At 39.6% G+C, this 25,306-nt stretch overlaps 1 protein-coding gene across 2 annotated transcripts in view; it reads right to left on the bottom strand.

Moving 5' to 3' along the window:
* Window positions 1-13,737: 13,737 nt before the first annotated feature.
* Window positions 13,738-25,306, bottom strand: part of alg6 (ALG6 alpha-1,3-glucosyltransferase) — a 60,590-nt gene continuing 49,021 nt past the window's right edge. The window contains exons 12-14 of one of the 2 annotated variants that reach the window (XM_060830367.1): window positions 19,122-19,190; window positions 16,657-16,855; window positions 13,738-14,013 (exon numbers count right to left, since the gene is read on the bottom strand). In XM_060830367.1, the coding sequence (XP_060686350.1) occupies window positions 13,816-14,013; window positions 16,657-16,855; window positions 19,122-19,190 (466 nt within the window). In that variant the 3' untranslated portion in view covers window positions 13,738-13,815. The remainder of the gene's footprint in view (window positions 14,014-16,656; window positions 16,856-19,121; window positions 19,191-25,306) is intronic. The other variant, XM_060830368.1, reaches the window with a different exon arrangement.

Here is a 25,306-nt window from a genome sequence, read left to right as displayed (position 1 = left end):
GAGCAGGTTACAAACTAAGGATCCTGCAATAAGAAACCTTCTGACTCTCAAAAGCCTGTCCACTCCATCTACAAGGCACAAGTCAGGACTGTGATAGAAAACCAGAACCAGGGATCCTGTATATAACACAGAAGATAGACCACGTCTGTGTTGACTATAATGCCATTCCAAACTAATCCCACCTGCATGCAGATAGTCTGCATCCCTTTATTCCCTCGACTTCAGCTAGGTACTCTCCATAATATCCACCTTCTTCCTCAGCACCATTGTTGACAGGGCCTTCAGCCGGATCTGACTATCTGCCACACTTCAGCCCTCACCTCCTCTCTTCCCTTCCACAACAATGATAAGATCCACCTTGTCCTTATGTGCCATCCCATCAGCATCCACATCCAGAGGATCATTAGCTGTCATCCAGTGGGATGCCACCACCAGACACATATTCCCCTCCCCTCCCTTGTCAGCCTTCCATGGAGACAGTTCTATCCAGGATACCCTGGTCCACTCTTCCTTCACTCCCAACACTTTACCCTGCAATCACAGAAAGTGTAACATCTGCCTGTTTACTTCAGATAATTGAATGCCAGATAATCGATGTTCCTTTGTATTCCCTGCCTATTTGTTTGCCTATCTAAATGCCTCTTAAACATTGCTATTGTATCTCCTTCTACAACCTCTGTCTAAAATATTGAATGTTTTCAAGCAGGAGATATAGTTTGATTTGATTTGATTTGATTACTTCCAGTGTGGAAACAGGCCCTTTGGCCCAACAAGTCCACACCGACCCTCCGAAGAGCAACCCACTCAGACCCATTCCCCTACATTTACCCCTTCACCTAACACTACGGGCAATTTAGCATGGCCTATTCACCTAACCTGCAAATCTTTGGATTGTGGGAGGAAACCGGAGCACCCAGAGGAAACCCATGTAAATACAAAGGGATCAAAGGGTATGGGACAAAACCAGGAACAAGGTGCTGAGTTGGATGATCAGCCATGATTATATTAAATGGTGGAGCAGGCTCAAAGGGCTGAATTGCTTACCCTGCTTCTATTTTCTGTATTTCAAAGGTCCTTTGACAACATCTTCCAAACCCTTGACTACAACTATCAAGGACAAGGGCAGCAGATAGATGGGAACACCACCACCCACAGGTTCCCCTCCAAGCTACTCACTATCCTAACTTAGAAATATAGTGCCATTGGATGTAGGTTTTCTCGCTGAGCTGGAAGGTTCGTTTTCAGATGTTTCATCACCATACTAGGTAACATCATCACTGGGCCTCCAGATAAAGCACTGGTGGCATGGCCTGCTTTGTATTTATGTGTTTGGGTTTCCTTTGGTTGGTGAAGTCCTGGGGTGACGTCATTTCCAGTGGTGATGCCACTTCCTGTTTTTTTCTCTGGGGTGATAAATGGGATCCAAGTCAATGTGTTTGTTGATAGTGTTCCGATTGGAATGCCATGCTTCTAGGAATTTTTATGTGAATCTTTGTTTGGCTTGTCCTAGGATAGATGTGTTGTCCCAATCGAAGTGGTGTCCTTCCTCATCTGCATATATGGATACTAGTAAGAGTGAGTCATCTCTTTTTGTGGCTAGTTGATGTTCATGTATGCTGGTGGCTAGTTTTTTACCTGCTTGTCCAATGTCGTGTTTGTTACAGTTTTTGCACGGTATTTTGTAAATCACATTAGTTTTGCTTGTTGTGCTTGACAAAAAAACTAATATCATTTACAAAATAACGTCACCACGGGAAATTATGTCACCAACCCAAGGAAATCTAAACACATAAATAGAAAGCAGGCCATACCACCAGTGCTTCATCCGGAGGCTCACTGATGATGTTACCTAGTATGGTGACAAAACATTTGAAAATGAACCTTCCAGCTCAGCAAGCAAACCTACATCTAGAACCTCAGCCTGAGCTACAAATCTTCTCAAAACCCGCTAATATCATGAGTTGTTCCAATGTGATTGGGTCAAAATCCTGGAATTATCTTCTTAATAGCATTGCATGTCGACTGATAGGATCACCGTCTTCTCAGGGGCAACTTGGGGTGGGCAATAAATGTTAGCCTAACCAGCGATGCTCAAATGCCATAAAACAGTGTAGCAGCAAGGACACTTTGCACTCAAGGACATACATCCAGCTCATGGTCTAGACTAGGCTGTATCTCCAGGCTCTTGGTCTATTAGCACCTACTCACTTTGAGCCTACCTGAATGCTGACAGTATACTTGCTAAGTCTTGCAGTTTTGCACCATCATCTTCAGTCAGAGATACTAGAATCACAGCACATGAAGCTCAATAACAGTCCTCAGTCAATCAAGGGAGTTTTCCTTTGGTCAGAGGGTCCCGCCACTATAAGTTAAGAGGAGCCTTTGATACCAGTCCAGGGCCTTGTAGATTGTCAGTCAGCCACTCAGGGTGGTCAGTCAAGATACTCTCAATATAAGGGATAAGGAACCCAACATCAATCAGCCCATCATCTAACTTGACCCTTTCTGTTTTATTGGAGACTGTTTTCCTCCTGGGATGAGAGATTGGCAAGTATTAATGGTGATGAAATTGGGTGGAACAGCTATTAATTTACATGTGGGTGTTGAGGTGGTCTCCAGTGAATGAACAGACAGTGCAGAGGGCATGAGGAGTTAATGGGGTTGTGGATTGCAATCAGTGATAGCAAGTGAAAGAAACATCGCAGGCAATACTGAAAATGGTAGAACATGAATCTTGGTAGAAGGAGGGATTCTGTTCCACAAAGCAAGGCTTCAGTTTTACTTCTCTGCCATGTCTGGGGCAAATACCAGGTCTGTGTGAGGCAACACTGCTCTAAGGATACTTGGTCAGCTCAACAAAAGCCTTTTAAAGACAGTGCCACAAAAGGGATGCTGATCTATTCTGGGATATCCCAGCAATGGTGTTTGTGCAATTCATGAGGTGAGTTTGGTAAGATACAGCAAGAAATCTCACTCAGCTTTGTGGACAGAAACCATCCACAAGGCGTGACAAAATTGGCACTTCACCAAAAAAATAAGATGTCTTTGTTGTTGCAGCAATGTGGACACTCTTGGCAAGTAAGTGAATTTAAAAACTTACATAAACCTTGTGAATTTAAAAACATTAGAATTTTTTGTGACTGTTAATATTACATGTCTGCTGAAATTATGAAATGCTAAACAAACATTCCTATTACTTCTGCTGAGATATGGTCTTGTGACTCAACCACATAATCCCTTCATTGTGCAACTGATCACTGACTCCGAAAGATTGTGTTTCATTTTCACGGCTCTTCAGATATGATCATCATCTTCAGTAGAAGTAGTATTTGTTGATAGTAGTGGAACTAAGACTGCTTTGTGTTGCCTTACAGATGAGGAGTCACATTGTCGTCATATGGTTCATTATATACTACATGCACTTTCAAAAAAATAACCTTTACATAAACAGCAGTACACACAACCTTCTTTGGTCAATGGACTATTATTCCAGCATCAATACATAATTTTGCTTGCTATCAGGAGTGGAAAATAAGATCATTGTCCATTACATACGAACATTCAGTACAAACAACAATGTTTATTGACAGTGTCTAATTAACAAAGGTGTTTTTACGAGGTATGAAATATTGAGAATTTTGGCTTTGCTCAGAATTCATCTAGCTACTTTTTGTGGTTTGGGAAGTATTTATACAATGCATGCACAGGATATATGCATTAATTACAGTAGTTCTGTGTACATTTGTGTTCCAATGATGACTTTCATCAAAAAGCCATCATTATGGCCGTCATAAACTGTTAGTGGGTACTGCACTGGGGTATTTTATTTCCCTCCATTATTGTTCCTTTTCTACTAACTTTTTCTGGCACATTGCCCTGATATCTAATGCCCTATGGCAATTTATCAAATGACCGATTTCCATGCTTGAACATTGACAGGTTTCTCAAACGTGAGAGGAATTACATGCCAAATGTTATCTTCATCTGACCTCCACACATATACTTCCTAGCATAGGTCACTGGATAGCAATCGGGAGTGGAAACATTGTTTTTTTTCTTTCCCTGACCAAAGGCCAACGCTAATCTCTGTGCTCTCCAGTGACTGAAATCAATTAACTTAGCACAGATTAGTGATGATACCCCAGCACCAGAGGCTCTACAAAACACATCACTATTGCTTGATGTTTGCTGAGTGCAGCCAACTGTGCAATACCAGGTACTTCATGTTCAGTTTTAGTGATAGCTATTAGGAAGGTTAGTACAAGCCACACAAAACAAGGCACTGGAGCCAAGCATCAATCCCCATCCCATCAACTTCCATGTGCATACCCTAATGCTAGTTAGTTTTACTATAATATCTGAAATGGAAGTTATACAGCTAGATACAATCTGACACAATTTAACAGACTAGATTTTAAAAATGTGGCATTGTTATAAAACAATGAAATTCAGTGAGGCATAGGTTAATAGTCTGACTACCTGTTTCCAAAGTCATTCCTGAAGAAGGGCCTATGCCCGAAACGTCGATTCTCCTGCTTCTCGGATGCTGCCTGGCCTGCTGTGTTTTTCCAGCACCACATTTTTCAACTCTGGTACTCCAGCATCTGCAGTCCTCACTTTCTCCAAAGTTTTGCGTTCTTGTTTTGGGTAGTGGGTGGGGGGGTGGGGGGAGGCAACTGGGTGGGTTTACAACTGAGTGATTGACTGAGCTGAGGTGTATGTTGGAGTAAAATTAACACTGAACTAACATTAAGGGTCACATAGACAATGGCCTCCTGAGCTCCAAATGAATTGTGTTAACTTTCTTAACAGCTGTCAGAGTCAAAAAGATGTACAACATGGAAACAGATCTTTCGCTCCAACTGGTCAATACCCACCAGGTATCCTAAATTAATGTAAGCCCATTTGCCAGCACTTGGGCCCATTTCCCTCCAAATCCTTCCTAATCATGTACCCACCCAGATGCCTTTTAAATGTTGTAATTGTACCAGCCTCCACCACTGCTTCTAGCAGCTCATTCCATTCATGCACTACCCTCTGCATGAAAACGTTGTCCCTAAGGTCCCTTTTTAAATCTTTGCCCTCTCACCCTAAACGTATGACCTCCAGGGAAAAGACTTTGTCTATTTGACCCCCAGCCCTCCAGGGAAAAGACTTTGTCTATTTATCCTATCCATGCCCCTCATGATTTTATAAACTTCTACAAGGTCACCCTTCAGCCTTTGACACTCCAGGGAAAACAGCCTATTCAACCTCTCCTTATAGATCAAACCTTCCTACCCTGGCAACATCCTTATAAATCAAGTTTCAAAGCATCCTTCCAAATTGCAGAATTGCACACAATACTGCCACTGAAACTAAACAAAAAGACAGAGCTAAGGATTGGGCTAAACACCCTTTCCTCAGTGCGTTTTTCTATGAGATGAAACCTGGCACAATGAGCCAGTTGCATAATACACATGTTCCTCTTTGTCATGTAAAAGCTATACTCTATGAAGCCCAATCCTGTTCTTACCTGACATCTACATCTTCTTACTCTTACTGAATACAAGGGGATCACAGGTTTTAATAGGAGGATAACTGGGTCAGAGTTCTCCAAGACTTATTTTACATTTATGCACAACATCACAGGCACCTACCATTAAGAACAGAAGCATGAACTTTAATTCTGAATCACATCACATCACACTTCTGAGTTGTTCCTTGCAGGTAGTTTACAGGGTTTGGGAAGTCAGGAGATTCGCTGCAGGATGCTTAGCCTCTGACATGCTCTTGTAGCCATAGTATGTCTGCTTCATAGTATGTCGATCAGTTCACCTTCCCCAGGATGTTGATAGTGGAGGATTCAGTGATGGTAATGCCACTGATGTCAATGGGTAATGGTTAGATTCTTGCATGTGTAGATGTTCATTGCCTGGCCCTTGTATGGCATGAACATCACTTGCCACTTATCAGCCTGAACCTGGATGCTTTCTGGGTCTTGCTTAATTTGGTTAGAGACTGTCCAGTATCTGAGGAGCTCTGAATGGTGCTGAACACTGTGCAATCATTAGTGAACATCCCTCCACTTCTCACCTTATGATGGAAGGAAGGTCATAGATGAACAACTGAAGATGGTTGCACTTGGAACATTATCCGGAGGAACACTTGCAGAGATGCCTGGGGCTGATATGATTGACTTCTAATAAACACAATTTTTTTCCTATATGCATTGTATGACTCCAAACAGCGGAGAATTATCCCCCTAATTCCCATTGTCTCAGTCTTTTTCTAGGGCTCCTTGATGCCATACTTGGTAAAATGCTGCCTTGATGTCACTCTTAACTCACCTCGGGAGTTCATCATTTTTGTCTGTGTTATACAAAGGTTGGAAGAGGTCAGAAGCTGATTAGCCCAGGCAGAATTTAAACGGAACATCAAGTTACTCTTTTTTAAGTGCCTCATGATAGTACTGTTGTCGACCCTTCCATTTGTTTGCTGATGATGCAGAATAGACTGATAGTGGCTAATTGATGAAGGGCTTTTGCTTGAAATGTCGATTCCCCTGCTCCTTGGATGCTGTCTGACATGCATCACACTCTCGACTTTGATCTTCAGCATCTGCAGTCCTCACTTTCTCCTGATCGGGGATAACGGACCAGGTCAAATTTTACCTGATTTTTGTGGCGAGGACAATTTTCCACATTGTTGAGTAATTGCCAGTGTTGTAGCTGTATTCTAAGCTTGAGTGGGGATTAGTTCTGGAATACAAGTTTTCAGTTCAAGTTGCTATGGCAACATACATCTTTGCATGCGTAATGTAGTCTGAATCTATATCGATGGTAGACAGCACCCATCACATGGTTGACCAGGAATCTGTCTGGGTTTTACTGCCAGATAGTGGAGTATATTGTAATGATTTACATGTTGGTACTCCAGTTGTCTGGCTGGATAATGATTCCACCTTCCACAGCCATCAAGTCCTCAGGTGGGACTTGAACCTGAACCTTCTGGCTCAGAGATTGGGGCCTCCTCCCTTAGAATGAAAGGGGTCATCACGTTGTGTTAGTTTTTCTATAATGATTGCGTACAAGACTTAATTTTCTCTGATTGCTCCAATAATAATACTTTTTTAAATTTCCAAAGAAATGTCAGAAATGATGATCTGCAGTTTTAGCAGACTAAATATGCTGGAAGAGGTCTTTGCACATTCTGCAAATACTGCAAAGAGCAGGAGAAATTGAATCCTCTGTGATAGGCAGTAGTATAGATTTATAATGATCAACTATAAGCCCATTCTATTGACGTAGGTATCAATAGAGATTCCCTCTCCTGGTTTCAAGGAGACGCTCAGTACAAAAGTGCTTGATGAAATGTTGCTTTTTTTTAAAACACAGGACTTTCTCACATAAACACGTTTGAGTGGAAGAGTACTGTGAGGTGTGGTTTGAGTGAAAATAGTAGTGAAATTACAAAATTAAAAGCATATTCTCATTCCTTACACTGCTTATTATTTCCTTCATGAACATACAAGAGCCTAATCTGGGTCACCCTAAGATTAATTAGCAGGGGTACAGGTAAAGCATAGGGGTGTCAGAGGCCTACCAAGGGCCAGCACAAGCATGATGGATCAAGTAGCCTCACCCTTGTTGTGTTATCATATGATTCTACATTTCCACTGATTTAGAGGTCTCAAGTTACAGTCACTTCACAAGGACAGTTTTTTTCAAATGTCCATGCACATAGAAATCAAATAATTGTAAAAGAAAAAAATCGATGATGTCTACATTTCAGTGGCTCACTGCTAAGGCTCAGTTTGGGTATCCTGTGCTGTTTAAACAAAATAGTATCTTGCATATATTGAACTTCATGGTAACAATGATGAGACCAATTGTTAACCTGTCTGATGTTTTTCTGTTCCTGGCCCAAGATTAATTAAAGTCACCACCTTGCTGGAGATTAACACACAATTGGAGAGTAATTTTCTGCTCCTTGTTATGCATACACAATAAATGTATTTACTGCTGTTTTGATGACTGAAAAGCTTCCCAAGTTTAGATTTTTAACTTGTACCGTCATGTTATTTTTACTAAGATTTTCACCAATCTATATATCAAGTTATAAGGTTAACAAGAAGAAATATTCACAAACCTATAACCATACTTTGCAAAGCATAATGTAAAATGTTGACAATTTCTTAAAAAAACATTCAAAACATATTGAAGCAGAATCAACAATGATTTCCTATCCCTAATTACCTTGAGAAGGCACAACGAACCACATTCAAATTACATGCAATCCATGTGACAACAGTATTGTCATACTGCTCTTAGGTACAGTGTTGCAGGATTTTTGCCCAATGACTAAGGAAGAGTGAAATATTTCCAAATCAAGATGATATATGACTTGGAAAGAATGTGGAGATGGGTGTATTCCAATGCACCTTCTATCTCAATCCTCTAGGAATTTGAATTCATAGGTCAAGAGATGCTTTTCTTACTAAATTGACCAGCCAACACCACAGTTGCAAAGTACTGCAGATACAATCTGAAATCTGAAACAAAAACAGAATTCTAAAAATACACACTTAACAGAACAGGCAGCAACTGTGAAGGCAGAAGGATAGAAAATAACTATTGTTAACAGAAAGATATTATTAGGGGCGGCACGGTGGCACAGTGGTTAGCACTGCTGCCTCACAGCGCCAGGGACCTGGGTTCAATTCCCGCCTCAGGCGACTGACTGTGTGGAGTTTGCACGTTCTCCCCGTGTCCGCGTGGGTTTCCTCCGGGTGCTCCGGTTTCCTCCCACAGTCCAAAGATGTGCGGGTTAGGTAAATTGGCCATGCTAAATTGCCCGTAGTGTTAGGTAAGGGGTATATGTAGGGGTATGGGTGGGTTGTCGCTTCGGCGGGTCGGTGTGGACTTGTTGGGCCGAAGGGCCTGTTTCCACACTGTAAGTAATCTAATCTAATCTAATCTAATGTTTCTTTCTCGAGGGATGCTGTCTGGTTTATTCTCCTCCTAGCTCTGATATTTGTATAATAGGGGTTAATGATTCTCTGTCCTCAGATAATGTTCCCTGTCCTTCAAATTTACTGTTATCATTCAAATACTAATTCTTGACTCCTTTGTTGTTGCAAACTACTGCTCCAATCTCCCTAAACATGCTAAAGAATCTGTACCCATCCTTTCCAGAATTCCTTAACAAAAAACTATTTTTATTGAATCTCACATTTCACATTCAGGTGCAGCACCAGTGACATCATTAGTTTCGACCCATTAGACCCCTCACGTCCCTAAATGATCAAAGAGCTTATCTAACATCCAGTATTAAACACAGCAGAATTTTTTTCCCACAGAACATTAGAAAAACTGAAATCACTGACTTAGTTTCCACCACAATCACTGTTCTGTAGCCACTGCTTCCATTCCTTTCCCTGCTCGTAGTCTCTGCCTGAAACAGTTCTCAGCCTTGCTGTGATATCTGACTCTGAGGTGAGCTCCTGTCCACATATCCATACCAGAATAAAGATTGCCTGCATGCACCTCTAACATTGCTCAATTCCACCCCATCTCAACTCAACTACTGGGGAAATCCTCATTTATGGCATTACAACCTCGAGACTTGCTTTTTCCAATAGACTCTTGGCTTCACTCAACCTTTCATAAACGTGAGGTCATTAAAAAAACCTGCTTCCCATGTCCTAACTTGTGTCAATTCCTGGCCACACAAAAATGACAACAACTGCCTCTTACCTCGAGAATGAAGTTTAATCAGGATTGATTTTCAACCCCCAGGTCTTTGGGCAAATGGGAGCAGAATGTTCTGAGGTAGGAATTGAGTTGCAGGATTTGTTTCCTTTTCTTGCAGTGCCCTCTATCATCATTAAGACATTATGACTCAAAGTGTAATGCAGCTTAATAGACAAATTATCATCATTCTGAGAAATCTTCTCTTAGTCACTAAGGTAAATGTTATTATACTTCAAAATCTTTTTTTTGTTCTTTGTTCAAATGGAAATACAGACAACAGAAGAACAAAAGAAAAGTAAGGGAGGTGAAGTTATATTGAAAGGAGGGTGAGGGAGGGGAAGGAACAAAAGGCTGCTTGAAGAGTTAAAAACATGGAAACAAAGAGCTTTAACTGCACAATGCCACATGGGATCAATCGGTTGTTGCATAAAACTAAATTTGTAAGAAATTGCGTGTTTCCTTTGGCTGAGTGTTAGATGTAACTGGAAAGATATTTGTTGCTCTTTATATATTTCCAGCAAATTTGAGTGTGGAAACCAGCCATGGCAAAGCTAATAGAATAATATAATTTGCCTCTCAGAGTGACTTTGTTTTCATTTTTTTCCAGAATGATTTATTAGAGAAAACAAGTTCTAAACTAAAATTCTCTATAAAAGTACTATATTTTCAGATAGGTATCAGAGAACACCACTATTTTCCCTCTCCATCTTATTTTCTTTTACTTTTCATAACATATAGTACTAGAGATCCATAATATCATAAATAATTGCTGTTTTTGCAGTAGGATTGCCAACAGTTTGACAACTTTTACTTCCGAGACTCAGTTTCCAGTTGTGCACCAGGTGGCTCCTGTAACTCTCACTTTGTCACAGAGGTCAACTGAAAGTGGAAACATACCAAAACTTAAAACTAATGTTTTATCACTGCAGCAACAACTTGGAATTAACAAACAGCACAAATGTGACAGACAACAGGCCACTGGCACTCGGGATCACGACCATTTCTTTTGAGCTGCTTGGTAACTGTGACCCTTTTCAAACACGTGATTAAGAAGAGATTTTCATTGCATTGCCCTCGAGGTGTCTCGTTCAATGTAATGAGTATGTAATTCATTCAGAATGTCATGAATGCCAGTTTCCAGTACAGCTGGGGGAAGCAAAGAATCTTGCCCACCTCATGGTTGTGCTGTCTTTAAATTCCAAAATCTACTTAAACACAAATAAACTGATGAGCTGAAGTGGGAAAGCAGGTGGGAATGTTTGGCCTTTAGAAACTTGACATCTTCATTTTATTGAAACATTTGTTAATAGATTTGTGCGGTCACTGTTAATATTGCATTTTGTATTTATTGCATTATGCATAGGACATATTACAAGAAACTCTATATTCAAGGACGCTTGTTATTGACAACAATTTGTTTTGTGTTACATATATGTATTACATAATCACTATCCACAATGTATTTTTAAAAATTATGTAATTCAAGTTATAGAGTCATAGAGATGTGCAGCATGGAAACAGTTCAACTCATCCATGTCAAACAAATATCCTAACCTAATCTAGTTCCATTTACCAGCAGTTGGCCCATATCTCTCCAAACTCTTCCTATTCATATACCCATTCAGATGTTTTTTAAATGTTGTCATTGTACCAGTCTCCACCACTTCCTCTGGCAGCTCATTCCACACACGCACCATCCTCTGTGTGAAAAAGTTGCCCCTTAGGTCTCTCTTATATCTTGCCCCTCTCACCCTGAACCTATGCCCTCTTGTTCTGGACACCCCCACCCCAAGGAAAAGACCTGGTCTATTTATCCTATCTATGCCTCTGATGATTTCATAAACCTCTATAAGGTCACTCCTCAAGCCTCCAGGAAAAAAAAAGTCCCAGCCTGTTCAGCCTCTTCCTGTAGCTCAAACCCTCCAACACTGGCAACATCTTGTAAATCTTTTCTGAACCTTTTCAAGTTTCATGACATCCTTGCAGTAGGAAGACCAGAATTGCTCGTAATATTCCAAAAGTGTCCTAACCAATGTCCTGTACAGCCGCAACATGACCTCCCAACTCCTACACTCAATCCTCTGACCAACATAAAGCATAAAAAAAGCTCCACTACCTGCCTACCCCTCTTACCTTTCTTGGAGTTAACTCATGTACCTGACTGTATCTGCAGCCTTTCTCCCTTTCTATAACTGCCATCCATCACACCACCTAGCTCTTGTAAATTCCTCATTGCCTCTAACTGCCACTCCAACCGATCCATGCAACTGAAAGGATTTGCAACTAAAGACATTTCCTGCAGACATAATCATCAATAAGATGGGAACTCTCCCCAAACTCTTTCTATAGGGAGATTTTTTCTTCACTAATTTTAAACTATAGTTGCATATTATAATCCATATTACAGGTATGTTCAACTTCTCAAATTAGATCATGCCACTTTAGCATCAATTTTCTTCACTTTTCTTTGTTTCACCAGGTCATGAAACAGGGCAGCTTATTTCCAAACCATCATGCTTTCTTGCAGAAAGGAAGCATAACCCATTTTCTCCATTTGCCTTCTTTTTGGTTCTTCACCTCTTTCCTCAAATGTACTGGATGATGCCAGGGTATAACTTACACTAGCTGTAATTTGGCCTTGATTATTTTATGCAAGTATGAACAATAAAAGGTAACAGAATACTAATCAGAGACGGCATCACATGCAAACTCAAATCCACTCATCAGATGCGCAAACATTGCCAGAGATCATCGGATAGTAATCAAGGAATCCTGGATGATTTCTGATCATCTTAAACCAATAAGTAACAGCAACACCATTGCTGGCTTGGCTACAATTAACGGGGTCAGTATAGAACCAGAATCTCAAACCAAACCACATTTTTATGCTTCCAGGTATATGAGCATTGCAACAAGGATGGCATTTGTTGCTTATCCCCAAACACTTTGAAAGTGATGTTGAATTGCCTCTTGAAATGTTGCAGTCTCTAATGTGTAGCTACTTCCATGACAATGTTCCCTCTAAGTTGTGTAGCCGCTGCGAGGCTCTGTGCACACCAATTGATAGGTCTATGCACAGCAGTACCTCCGAGATCAGAGGTTGAAGAAACATCGTCCTACAATACTATCAGAGTCCCAGGATTTTAACCGAACAACAATCATGATGGCATGGTTCCACCTCAGGATGGAGTGTGGATTGGGCAGAATCTTGCAGGTTGTGGTTTGCCCACATCTGATCCCCTTGTCCTAGGTGGGAGACATTTGGAAAATGCTGTCAAAGGCATTTTGCAAGTTATTGCAGTGCATCTTCCATATGGTACACACTGCTGTCATTGTACTGAGTGAGGGGAATGAATATTAATGTTGGCATATGGGATACCAATCATGCAGGCTTTGTTTCAGATAGTGTCGATCTTTTATTAGATTATTTTTAAGTGTTGTTGGAGCTTTTTCTAGGCAAGTGAAGAGTACCCACCACATTCCTGACTACTGCATGTAGATTGGCAGAAAGGAGGCAAGTTATTACTGGTCAATTCCCAGTTTCTGACTTGCACTTGTAGCCACAGTATTTATATGCTGATTTATTTGTTAAATGGTATGTCCCAGGATGTTGGTACTGGCAAAGTTAAGGAGAGATGGTTAGATCCTGTCATGTTGGAGATGATTATTGCCTGGCAGTTGGAAAGTAACCAGTCATATCTCTTTAAAGTTCCAAGCACAAAGATTGACAGTTCAGCAGTGTGTGGGAACCTTGGAGCAAATACAAGTTGCTTAACATTCCACACATTGAACTAGCAATGTGTCTCTTCACTAATTTTGTCCTTGAACAGGACTTCTTTCTAATGTAGCATGATTATTGCTTGCCTCTTATCATTCCAAGCCTGAATGCTGTGCATGCCTTGTTGCATTTGAACATGGGAGACTGCTTCATACCACATGGCAAATTTTTCACGTGATCTCTTAAGGCAACTACTGTATGCAATTTAAAAAAAATGTTGTGGCATTAGGATTCAAAACAGTTTTTATTCTCTGTCCTTTACAGACAATATAATTAATTCCTAGGTTTGCAGTGACTTGTTCTTCATATCACCTTCTGCTGAGGCTTCTTGTAGATCGGTTCCGATAGATGCAGAATGTTGAAATACAGCAGAAAGATCAAAAAGTGGATGCAGGAAAATAGAGACACCAGGACAGGGAATAAGTCTGGCAGTTGTGGGGGAGGATCTTGTGTTGCACTTATCAAACTCAGTACAACCATGGCAATTACAGATAGAAGGAACTGTAGGAATAAAAAAGAAAATGTTTTTGTTTCATATACATTAAGTCACATTTTTCAATACTTGTTCTGGCTTCCAATGTTGGAAATATAAATATTAGAAGATCTGCAAATCAGTATAATTCCCTGTATGACCTTCATTCTCCCTGCATCCTTACTTTGGTATAATGCTCATTAACCATCTTCTATTTTGTCTCAATGTTTCTTAAAATGTCAATACAATGGAACTGTTTGAGCGTTCACATTTCCTTCTATAACACACAGATTCTTTTAAAATCAATGTTCATTTTTACTAAAGCATTAGTGTTTTTGATGCTTGTTGCCTTCTTTGCCCTCTTTTCCACCTTGGTGGTGATGTCCTGTTCATTGATGTCAACCTCTCAACTAGGTTTCTTATGGAAAAAAAAAACAATTTATTCTTTAAATGCCATTCATTTGATGTTCAGATGTTTTGGTGCCAAGACTTTAGCTTAAATATCTCAGCTAACATTCCAGTTGCATGGAGAAAGACTGCTTGAGACTCAAAACGTTAGTATGCAAGAACAACATGTAAGCTAATATAAGCTAAAATCCTTTATGATGTGAGGATCTGAATATAAAAATAATGTATTCCACTTCAGTTATACAAAGCATTGGTGACACCACATTTGAAATACTGTGCATCAAAGAGTCATAGAGATGTACAGCATGGAAACAGACTCTTCAGTCCAACCCGTCCATGCCGATCAGATATCCCAACCCAATCTAGTCCCACCTGCCAGCATACGACTCATACTGTGCATCATTTTGGATATTAAAGAAGAATATAAAGGCATTAGAAGCAGTTCATTAGATTGATGCCTCGAATGAATGCGTTGTCTTACGAAGATAGGTTGGGCTTGTTTCGACTGGAATTTAGAAAAATGAAAGTGGTTTGACTAAGTGTATGTGATCCTGAATGGTCTTGACAAGCTAGTTGTCTGAAAGATATTTCCGTATGGGTTAGTCCAAAAGTAGCAGGTATTGTTTTAAAGTTAGGCGTCATCCTTTAAGGACAGAGATGAGGTTTGCTTTCCCTTTCTCAGAGAACTCCACCTCAAAGACAGAAGTAAGGTCACTGAATATTTTTAAGGCAGAGGTAGACAGATTCTGGTTAGGCAAGGGAATCAATGGTATTAGGATGGATGGGAATATGTAATTCACAAAGAAACAAATCAGTGCTGATCTGAATAGAAGAGCAGGCTCAAGGTACTAAAGGGTCTACTTCTCTCATATTTGTATGTGGGTATGCACAGCACTGAGGGAGTGCAGCGTTGTCATTTTTCAGATGAAACATTAAATGGAAGGTCTTGTCTGCTCTGTCAGGTAGTTGTAAAAGGTCCTGCGGTACTATTTTGAAAATTTTCAGGAGCGTTCTCCTTGATGTGCTGACCAATATTGATTCTTCAACCAATTGGTTTTAAAACACAGATGGACTAATCATTACTTCATTGCTCTTTGCAGGATCTTGCTCTGTGCAAATTGGGTGCTGCAATTCCCCCATTTAAGAAGTTAAAGTATGTACTTAGAAATGAAAAAAAGAACTGTGAGGCATCCTAAGATATTGAAACATGCAATTTAAAAAGAACTTTCCTTTTTTAAATTTTCTCCTAATATTCCCTCCTCCACTACAGCCACTTATGCATCTTTTGAGTAATATTTCTGAAGTCGTCACATTGGACTTGAAAAATTAACTCTGTATCTCTCGTCATAGACGCTGACCGACTTGCTTAATTTCTCCTGTATTCCTGATGAAGGGCTTTTGCCCGAAACATCGATTTTCCTGCTCCTCGGATGCTGTCTGAACGGCTGTGCTTTTCCAGCACCACTCTGATCCAGAATCTGCAGTCATTGTTTTTACCTAGTTAACTTCTCCAGGACGTGGTTTTAATTTCATTTTCCAACAGCTATAGTATTTTGGCTTTGAGCTAATGTAGAGCTGGTTTATACCAAATATATGGTCAGTTTGTGTTGTGATTCTGAAATAACATAACTGGACTAAAACATCTGAAGATTAATCTCCTGTGGAGACCTATTTATAATTCATAAAGATATATATATATATATTAATATATATAAAAAGGAAATTAAATATCTGACCCCATTTTTGACACTGTTAATGTTAAACACTTCCACATTAATTACTATGAATTATAGTCAAAGTAAAGCTCATGCTCCACTGCTTCAGCAGCATAACATCAAATTTCACCGTGCTGTGATGTTTTCTATTTCCTACGCCAGCCATCCTCACGGCCATTTTACCACTACTTAACATTCAATTATTGAATTTATCTAAACTGGTTTTGAATCAAGGCCTGATATGTAATAGGTAAAGGTGTGATTCCAGTGCTCATTTCAAAACTAATTTAAACCAAATGATTTTCAAAAAGTAATTTACTTACTGCAAAGTTAACAAAAATCACACAACACCAGGTTATAGTCCAACAGGTTTATTTGGAATCACTAGCTTTTGAAGCGCTGCTTTTTCATCAGGTGGTTGAAGAAGCAGTTCTCCAAAAGCTAGTGATTCCAAATAAACCTGTTGGACTATAACCTGGTGTTGTGTAATTTTTTTTTTAAACTTTGTCCACCCCAGTCCAACACCAGCACCTCTGAATCATTACTCACTGCAAGTTTTGCAAGACACGGTGGAATTATAAAGTGTGGAATGCACCTCCTCACTCCCTGAGAAAATTGTTCGAGTTGCAGATCCTCCAATGATACTTTTTCAAAGGCTGACAGAAATGTTGTTGTGATGAGGAGGAAGGCCAAAGAGGTAACAGTGTAAGGAAGGAGCAGTCCATCCTTCAGCAATAGGGGCAACATGCTGTGGGTGCAACAAAATAAAGAATTTTCATTCTTACTCAGAAATACAAGAAACATAGCATTCATTAAACTAAAACTATACAATAAGTTGGACTGATCTCTGAATTAGGGAAAGACTTGTTAGATATCTCCTAAAAAGAAAATCTGGATGGTGTCAAAGGCCGAAAATATAAATGACTTTCACCAGTGTTATGAATATGGGCCTTTGTAAGATAGTTAGGTTTAAACATTCTCTTTAAATTTAGGGTAAAGCAAAATGTCCTGGAATGGAGCATGGTGAACTGTGCCTGTGAACAGACACAACTGATGTGCCCCATTAGGTCAGAGACCCAAGGTTATAACATCATAGAAATTCAAACACCAGTTTTTATAACTAGCCCCAAAGAATATCAGAAATAAAAACAGAAATCACTATAGAAACTCAGCAGGTCTGGCAGCATCCTTGGGAAGAAAGCATTGTTATTGTTTGAGTTCCAGTGGTTCTTCCTCAGAGTAGTACTGATGCTCTGTTCTTTCTATGCCTCACTGGGTAGCAGACTGGAAATCACTTCCTGAGATTCCTGAAATTGTGATACAAGCTTTAACTTTTGTGCAAGTATGCAAGGTCTGCAATTTACCTCCCTGAAAGACTTGGATTAACAGAAAACATGGATCAGTTTTCTGTATTTAATTACTATTTACTACAAATAAGTAATGTTCTAACCATAAACAAACATGAGTTTGAACATGTAACCCTACTAATTAAAACTCTAACACTCCTACACAGAGACAGATAAAGAATAGAAAAATTGTGTTACTGATGGAGGGGAAAATATACTGAGGAAACAATTCAATGGCACCTGTCCACAGGAATTAATAGATGGTTCTCAAAGTCCTTTAGCACTCTAAGCTTTTACTGAAATATGGCAAGGAACATATGGGTAAACACAATGCCTTGTGTAGTACTGATCCACACAGACCAAGATGATCAATGGTTCAGTCCCAGTCTGTACTTCATTAGCTGATCTCAGCCAGGATAATATTAGGGGTATTATAAATGGTCTCAATATTTTTGTCAGCATAGCAATACCATTACAATTAAATATTAAGATGTGCTATCTGACAAATAACCATAAAAGCTTTTCACATTTATTTCACTTCTTCATAGGAGGCAGAGAGTGATTGGTTTGCAAATAATAAAGTCTTGACTTACTGGTTAAAAGCAATAGCTTATAATAACTGGCTTTCTGTAGCTTCAGGTGTTTGATTACACACACCACCGCCCCTTCCAGAATCCAAAGGCTTCTCACTAACATTCACCCCTACAAGATGTTTAGTAACCCAAGAGCCAATCGTGGAGTTGTCATCATGCTGATGACCTAGAAATGAATTCAGTTCCACAAACCAAAATCAACAACCTGTTACTGGCCAAATCTCTGAATGTAGACACTCAGTGGCCATGATGTCTCCTATTAATCATCTCCCATTGCATGCAAAACAACTGTCAAAAATGACCCACAATGAATTTCAGTAAATTACTTTTAAAAAGTACAGCAATTCCTTTCTCAGCCCTTTGTTTAAAACTGTCCTTCTCCTAATGCAGACCACATTCAGAAATAAAGTAAAATAAAAAGATACAAAAATAGACTTCAGAGACCAAGGTTGGTGCATTGTTGCTGGAAGTTAATTTGATTATGCTCAGAAATGGCATTTAAAAAGACATGGAAAACTTACCCTGGATATAATAGAGAGAAGAGAATCTTTTGATGGCCACGAAAAATTTGGAGCTTTAGCTACAAGAATACCTATCCTGCTGAGTGTGTGCTGTGGAGTAGAGATGTGGCACAAGGGTTTTGGTTTATTATTGTGTTCACTGGTTAGTGGGGAACCGCCTATTCTGTAGCTTAGTGGGCTAATTAAACCCACTAAATAACTTTCAGTTGATGTTCATTTCATATTTATTAGAACAGTAGAACTCTTTAAACATGACACCATATGCAATTCTTACCAGTGGCTTCTAACAGAATGGTAACAGCACAAACTCTGGAAACAGTGACCCAAATATTTAGAAAGTTTAAAAACCAACAGATGCTTGATGTTTATCAAAATCATATGCAAGTGAGAAGACTTACAAGGAAGATTTTTGACATCTTAAATTTGTTGTACATTAAACAGGAGAGGAAATGGACAATCATCTGCAGTAAGATCAAGGCATTTCCACAGAATTTAGTCATTTAAAACTATTAATTAGTTTCCATTTAGAGATTTGAAAATAGAAATGACCTCACCTAAAAGTTGACACAAGCAAAAACCAAGTTGCCATGAAAGGGATTTCATGTAGAAGCAATAATACAGGTCTGAAAACAAATTGAATAAAGACATATGATTTTAAAAATTTGCACAGAGCCGTACTGAAATATGGCAAGGAACATACAGGAAAACACAATGCCTTGTGTAGTACTGATCCACACAGACCAAGACGATCAATGGTTCAGTCCCAGTCTGTACTTCATTAGCTGATCTCAACCAGGATAATATTAGGGGTATTATAAATGGTCTCAATATTTTTGTCAGCATAGCAATACCATTACAATTAAATATTAAGATGTGCTATCTGACAAATAACCATAAATACTCAATATAATGAACAACCTGCTCACACTTGAATTGCAGAGCACACTGTTAGTTAGATCAGCCATAACCGTACTAATTGGAGGGGTCGAATGGCCTGCTCCATGTTTGTATGTATGTTATAGTCCAATAGGTTTATTTGAAATCACAAACTTTCGAAGCGCTGCTCCTTCATTACCTGTCAAAGGGCTATCACCTGATGCCGTTGTGACTTCTGATTTTATCCACCTCAGTTCAACACTGGCATCTCCACATCACCTATGTATGTTGGCCTTGGAGATGACAGTTTAACCTATTAAGTCTCTGCAAATACAATGCAATACTTTCCACTTAATGACTTTTCCCAGTTATCCAGCAAACTTCTTGACTTCAGATTATTATTGATTTCCTTTTGAAAAGGCACAATTGAATCTGCTTGTAACATGCTCTCAAGGAGTGCATTCTAGGTCATAACCACTTGATAAATAAATCTGCTTTTCCATATATCGCCATTGATTTTTTTTGCCACTTACCTCTCTGTCAGTATCCTTTGGTTCTTCTCTCCACTACTAATGGGAACATCTAGAGCCCTCATGATTTTGGATACCTTGATTAAATCTCTCAATTTTCTCTTTTGTAACAAGAGCAACCCCAGCTTCTCTAATCTAATTATGAAGCTGAAATTCTTTACCCCAAAGCTATTCTCAAAAGTTATTTGCACCACCTCTGAAGTCTTCACATCCACCTGATAATTGGACATAATATTCCAGTACAGCTCAATCCAGTGCTTCATGAACATCATCGAAACTTTGCTTTTGTTCTCCAAGCTTCTATTTATAAAGCCAGATATCTCTCATTCTTTCTAACCACCATCTTAACCTGCCCTACCACGTTTAATGATTTGTGCACACAAACAGACAGATTTGTTCTTGCACCCATTAAACTAAACTAAAATGTGTAAATTGCCTCTCCTTGTTCCTCTTATCAAAAATACGAAACTTTCCATTTATCTACATTAAGATTTACCTACCACATGCCCTCCTATTCCACCAATATGTCTCTCTCTCTTTCTCTCTCTCGATTTATCAGTAAAATCCTCTCAGTTGATAATACTTTCAGGTATTATGTCATCTGCAGTTTCTGAAATTGCAACCTATACACCCAAATTTGGATTATTGATGTAGATCAAATAAAACAGTGGTTCTAATACTGATCCTGAACATCAAAAATGATTTATCTTTTGCAAGTCCATGCTGGCTTTCCTCAATTTAGCCATATTTGGCCAAGTGACTGTTAGTTTTATCCTGGATTGTTTTCAAAAGGTTTTCTCCATCATAGAGTTAAACTGATTAATCTGTTGTTACCAACATACCTTTTTTTGGTCAAGAGTATATATTTGCAGTTCTTCAGTTCTCTGGCCTCACCCTTGTATTAAGGTTTGGAAAATTATGTCCAGTACTGTCACAGATTTGTCCCTTACTTCCAATAGCATCTCTGAATATAATGCATCTGATCCTGTTGGTTTTAAGTACAGCCAATCGTTCCAATATGTTCTTTACCATCAATTCTTGACTCATCTAGTATCTCAATTACATCCACTTTCACTAAATAAGTCCCCTGGGCCTGATGGCATTTATCCTAGGATTCTCTGGGAAGCAAGGGAAGAGATTGCAGAGCCATTGGCCTTGATTTTTATGTCCTCGTTGTCTGCAGGAATAGTGCCAGAAGACTGGAGGATAGCAAATGTGGTTCCCTTGTTCAAGAAGGGGAGTAGGGATAACCCTAGTAACTATCGGCCAGTGAGTCTTACCTCTGTTGTGGGCAAAGTCTTAGAGAGAATTGTAAGGGAAAGGATTTATGAACATCTGGATAGGAATGATGTGATCAAGGATAGTCAGCATGGTTTTGTGAAGGGCAGGTTGTGCCTCACAAACCTTACTGAAATCCTTGAGAAGGTGACTAAGGAGGTGGACTAGGGTAAAGCGGTAGATGTGGTGTATATGGATTTTAGTAAGGCGTTTGATAAGGTTCCCCATGGTAGGCTACTGCAAAAAATACAGAGGTATGGCATTGAGGGTGAGTTGGAGATTTGGATTAGGAATTGGCTGGCTGGAAGAAGACAGAGGGTAGTAGTTGATGGTAAAGGTTCATCTTGGAGTGCAGTTACCAGCGGTGTTCCGCAAGGATCTGTTTTGGGACCATTGCTGTTTGTCATTTTTATAAATGACCTGGAGGAGGGGCTAGAAGGTTGGGTGAGCAAGTTTGCGGATGATACGAAAGTTGGTGGAGTTGTTGACAGTGAGGAAGGATGTGGCAGGTTACAGCGGGATATAGTTAAGCTGCAGAGCTGGGCTGAAAGGTGGCAAATGGAGTTCAATGTAGCTAAGTGTGAAGTGATTCACTTTGGTAAGAGTAACAAGAAGATGGAGTACTGGGCTAATGGTCGGATACTTGGTAGTGTGGATGAGCAGAGGGATCTTGGTGTCCATGTACACAGATCTCAGTTGCCACCCAGGTAAATAGTGCTGTGAAGAAGGCATATGGCGTACTAGCTTTTATTGGTAGAGGAATTGAGTTCCGGAGTCCTGAGGACATGTTGCAGTTGTATAAGACTCTGGTACGGCCGCATCTGGAGTATTGTGTGCAGTTTTGGTCGCCATACTATAGGAAGGATGTGGAGGCACTGGAACGGGTTTACCAGGATGTTGCCTGGTATGGTAGGAAGATCGTATGAGGAAAGGCTGAGGCACTTGGGGCTGTTTTCATTGGAGAAAAGGTGGTTTAGGGGTGACTTGATAGAGGTGTACAAGATGATTAGGGGTTTAGATAGGATTGACCATGAGAACCTTTTTCCACGTATGGAGTCAGCTATTACGAGGGGGCATAGCTTTAAATTAAGGGGTGGTAGGTATAGGACTGATGTTAGGGGTAGATTCTTTACTCAGCGAGTCGTTAGCTCATGGAATGCCCTGCCAGTAACAGTGGTGGACTCTCCCTCTTTATGGGCATTTAAATGGGCATTGGATAGGCATATGGAGGAAAGTGGGCTAGTGTAGGTTAGGTGGGCTTGGATCGGCGCAACATTGAGGGCCGAAGGGCCTGTACTGCGCTGTATTTTTCTGTGTTCTATGTTCATTTTCTTTACTAAAGTGAGATGCAAGTACTTATCTACTATCTTAGCTATGTCTTCTACTTCCCTGATATAGCTACTTTTAGATCCCTAAATCACACCCAATGTTTCTCAGATTTTCATTTTACTTCTTATATGCTTACTGACCACTAATGGCTTCCCATTTTTCTTAGCTGCCAGTCTTCTCTTACACTGTCTTTCCGAACAAGAACAATGCCAACCTCTTCCTGAAAGACATCACTTCAGTGTATCTTAGCACCAGTTAGTGCTCTCAGGAAAGAAACAGGAAATATGCAGTTTTCTGCTAATTTTGTGGCCCTCTGCCCCTCCAACTCTTGTCCCTCTGCACTAATGGCAGCAATGTGGCACAAACCTTACTGCTGAGGAAAAATCTCAGGAAGGCTAGAAAGTGTATGGAAAAGAATTGGGGCCAATTGCAACACTGCTGAGCATTAGCCTCATTCAGTTGGTAGCACTGTTGCTTCAGTCAAAAGCTTGTGGGTTCAAATCCACTCCAAAATTTGAGAATATTATTTAATAAGAGAATGCTCCAGAGAAACTATCCTTCAAATAAACATTGAAATGTGCTGCTGTTCTTCTAATGTGCATGTTAACAATCCAATGGCATTACTTAAAGAAGAAAGAGTTCAACAGACACCCTAGCCCACCACTGACCCAAAATCATCAGTTATTCATCATCTAATATACAAAATACTACATTTGGCTACATGAAAGGCACGTGATATTTAAATAACCCAATGTATGTAAAGTTGCAGTAGAATGAAATTGTATGTTAATGATAATGTACTTGGTGATGTAACTCGGACATCAACATCACATGCTATCAAGAGTTAAAGAGAGGAATGGACAAATTATTTTGAAGAGTTGTAATCAGTATTCTGTACATTAGAATGTAAATAAATAATCTACAGGATCCACGCAGGGTCAGAATAAGGCAAACACGGAGATGCAGCAGACTCAAATATGAACAGTCAAGACAAGCAGAGAAGCCTTGAGTGCAATACAGACATCAGTTCAACACATTGTGTACAATCAAACTAAGCTCATCCATAATAAACGGCCACTTAAGTAAAACATCAGTGCGCAGCTGATCTCTATAGAATCATATCCTAGAAAAAGACAGTGCATTCAGGTAGGGTGCAAGAGCATTAGAATAAAAAATGTGAATAATTTTAGAATAAGAAATTAAGCCAAGGAAGCAAATCTGTAGCCAGGTTTGATAAATTATTGCCAGTAACTGTGCTTTGGGCAGAAGGCTGCTCCGTTAATTTTATGGCAGCCAAATTGTCTTTTGACTGCCTCAAGGTTGGAATGAGATAGAGCAGACGCCTGTTTGAACAAACTGACAGGTTGATATGTCAACTGGCAGGAATATCAGTGATCAGATTAGTCAGTAAATATAGAATCTCTAGTTATATTCAGTCAGATAAGTAATATAAACTTTATAAATAAATGCTCCATTCATTTTTAGCTACTCTATGCAGCGTGGCTTAACACATTCTGCCCAATTCTCTTTTTATAAAATGAGCAGACATTAAATTAATTGTTAAAAAAAATTTTTTCAGACTTTTGGATAATTCATACTCAACTGCCTATAGCTCATTCATATCTTCTTCCCACAGTAGTTTGTGCTGGGCCTAAAACTTTTACAATTTACATCTGTTTCCATGCTATATATCTCTATGACTTTGATGAAGAGAGCGAAGGCATGGTAGCTAAATTTGCAGAAGAGATCAAAATATATAGGCAAGTATGTTGGTAGTACGGCATAAACAGGTTTCAGGTGTTAAGTTTGCATAGATAGGCTAACTGAGTGGGCAAAAATACTGGCAGATGAAGTATAATGTGGGAAGCTGTACTTTGGCAGGAATAATGATAAAAAAAAGGATTATATAGAAAATGACAGCTCAATCCCAGGGTACAAAGAGATTTAGGTGTTCTAGTATGTCATTACCATGGATCAGAACCTCGAAGACATTTTAACTTGCAATTCCAAAATCTGTGTTTTAAAAGAAGGCTGATACAGCCAAATGTCTGCAGATGTAAATTAAATGCCTTCCTGGAGAGTACCACCTAGAGAATGTCACACCCAAAAATGCTAAGAGGAACTTCAAACAACATTTCAAAGGAGGAAACAGGCAAATTAAAACAGACTGGATTGTGACCTCGTTTGCTGAGAAAATAAGGGGGCTGATAAACACCCTGTTCAATAGCTAACTACCCTCTGAATAATATCCCAAATTGCCAACACATTGTGTTTTTCCCTTTGGAGAATGTATATGGACAGGGTTTTTTATAAAGTTTCAATTGTACTGGAGTGTTCTAGTGGGACTGAGGCTTATTTCTGCTGGTGTGTACCAGTCTGGGTTTGAAGAAAAATCACTGGCCTTGAAGTGTTAACTCTGCATTCTGATAATGGCAAAACTCAGCAGGTCTGGCAGCAATTTCTGTTTTTGCTAACTAGATTGATTCCTAGAATGAGTGGGTTCGCTTACAAGGATAGGCTAGACAGGCTGCACTTGTTTCTACTGGAATTTAGAAGAATGAGAGGTGACTTGATTGAAGTATATGGGATCCCGAATGGTCTTGACAAGGTGTGGAATGGGTGTTTCCTCTCAGTCCAGAAATAGGCGACACTTCTAAATTTAGGGGGTCACCCTTTTAGCAGAGATGAAAAATTTTCTTCCAGAGAGTTATGCACCTTTGAAATAC

This window comes from Hemiscyllium ocellatum, chromosome 9 (genome assembly GCF_020745735.1).
Source record: "Hemiscyllium ocellatum isolate sHemOce1 chromosome 9, sHemOce1.pat.X.cur, whole genome shotgun sequence".
Lineage (NCBI taxonomy): Eukaryota > Metazoa > Chordata > Chondrichthyes > Orectolobiformes > Hemiscylliidae > Hemiscyllium > Hemiscyllium ocellatum.
The sequence above is the reverse complement of the archived record's forward strand: the minus strand, read 5'-3'. Positions and strand labels throughout refer to the sequence as shown.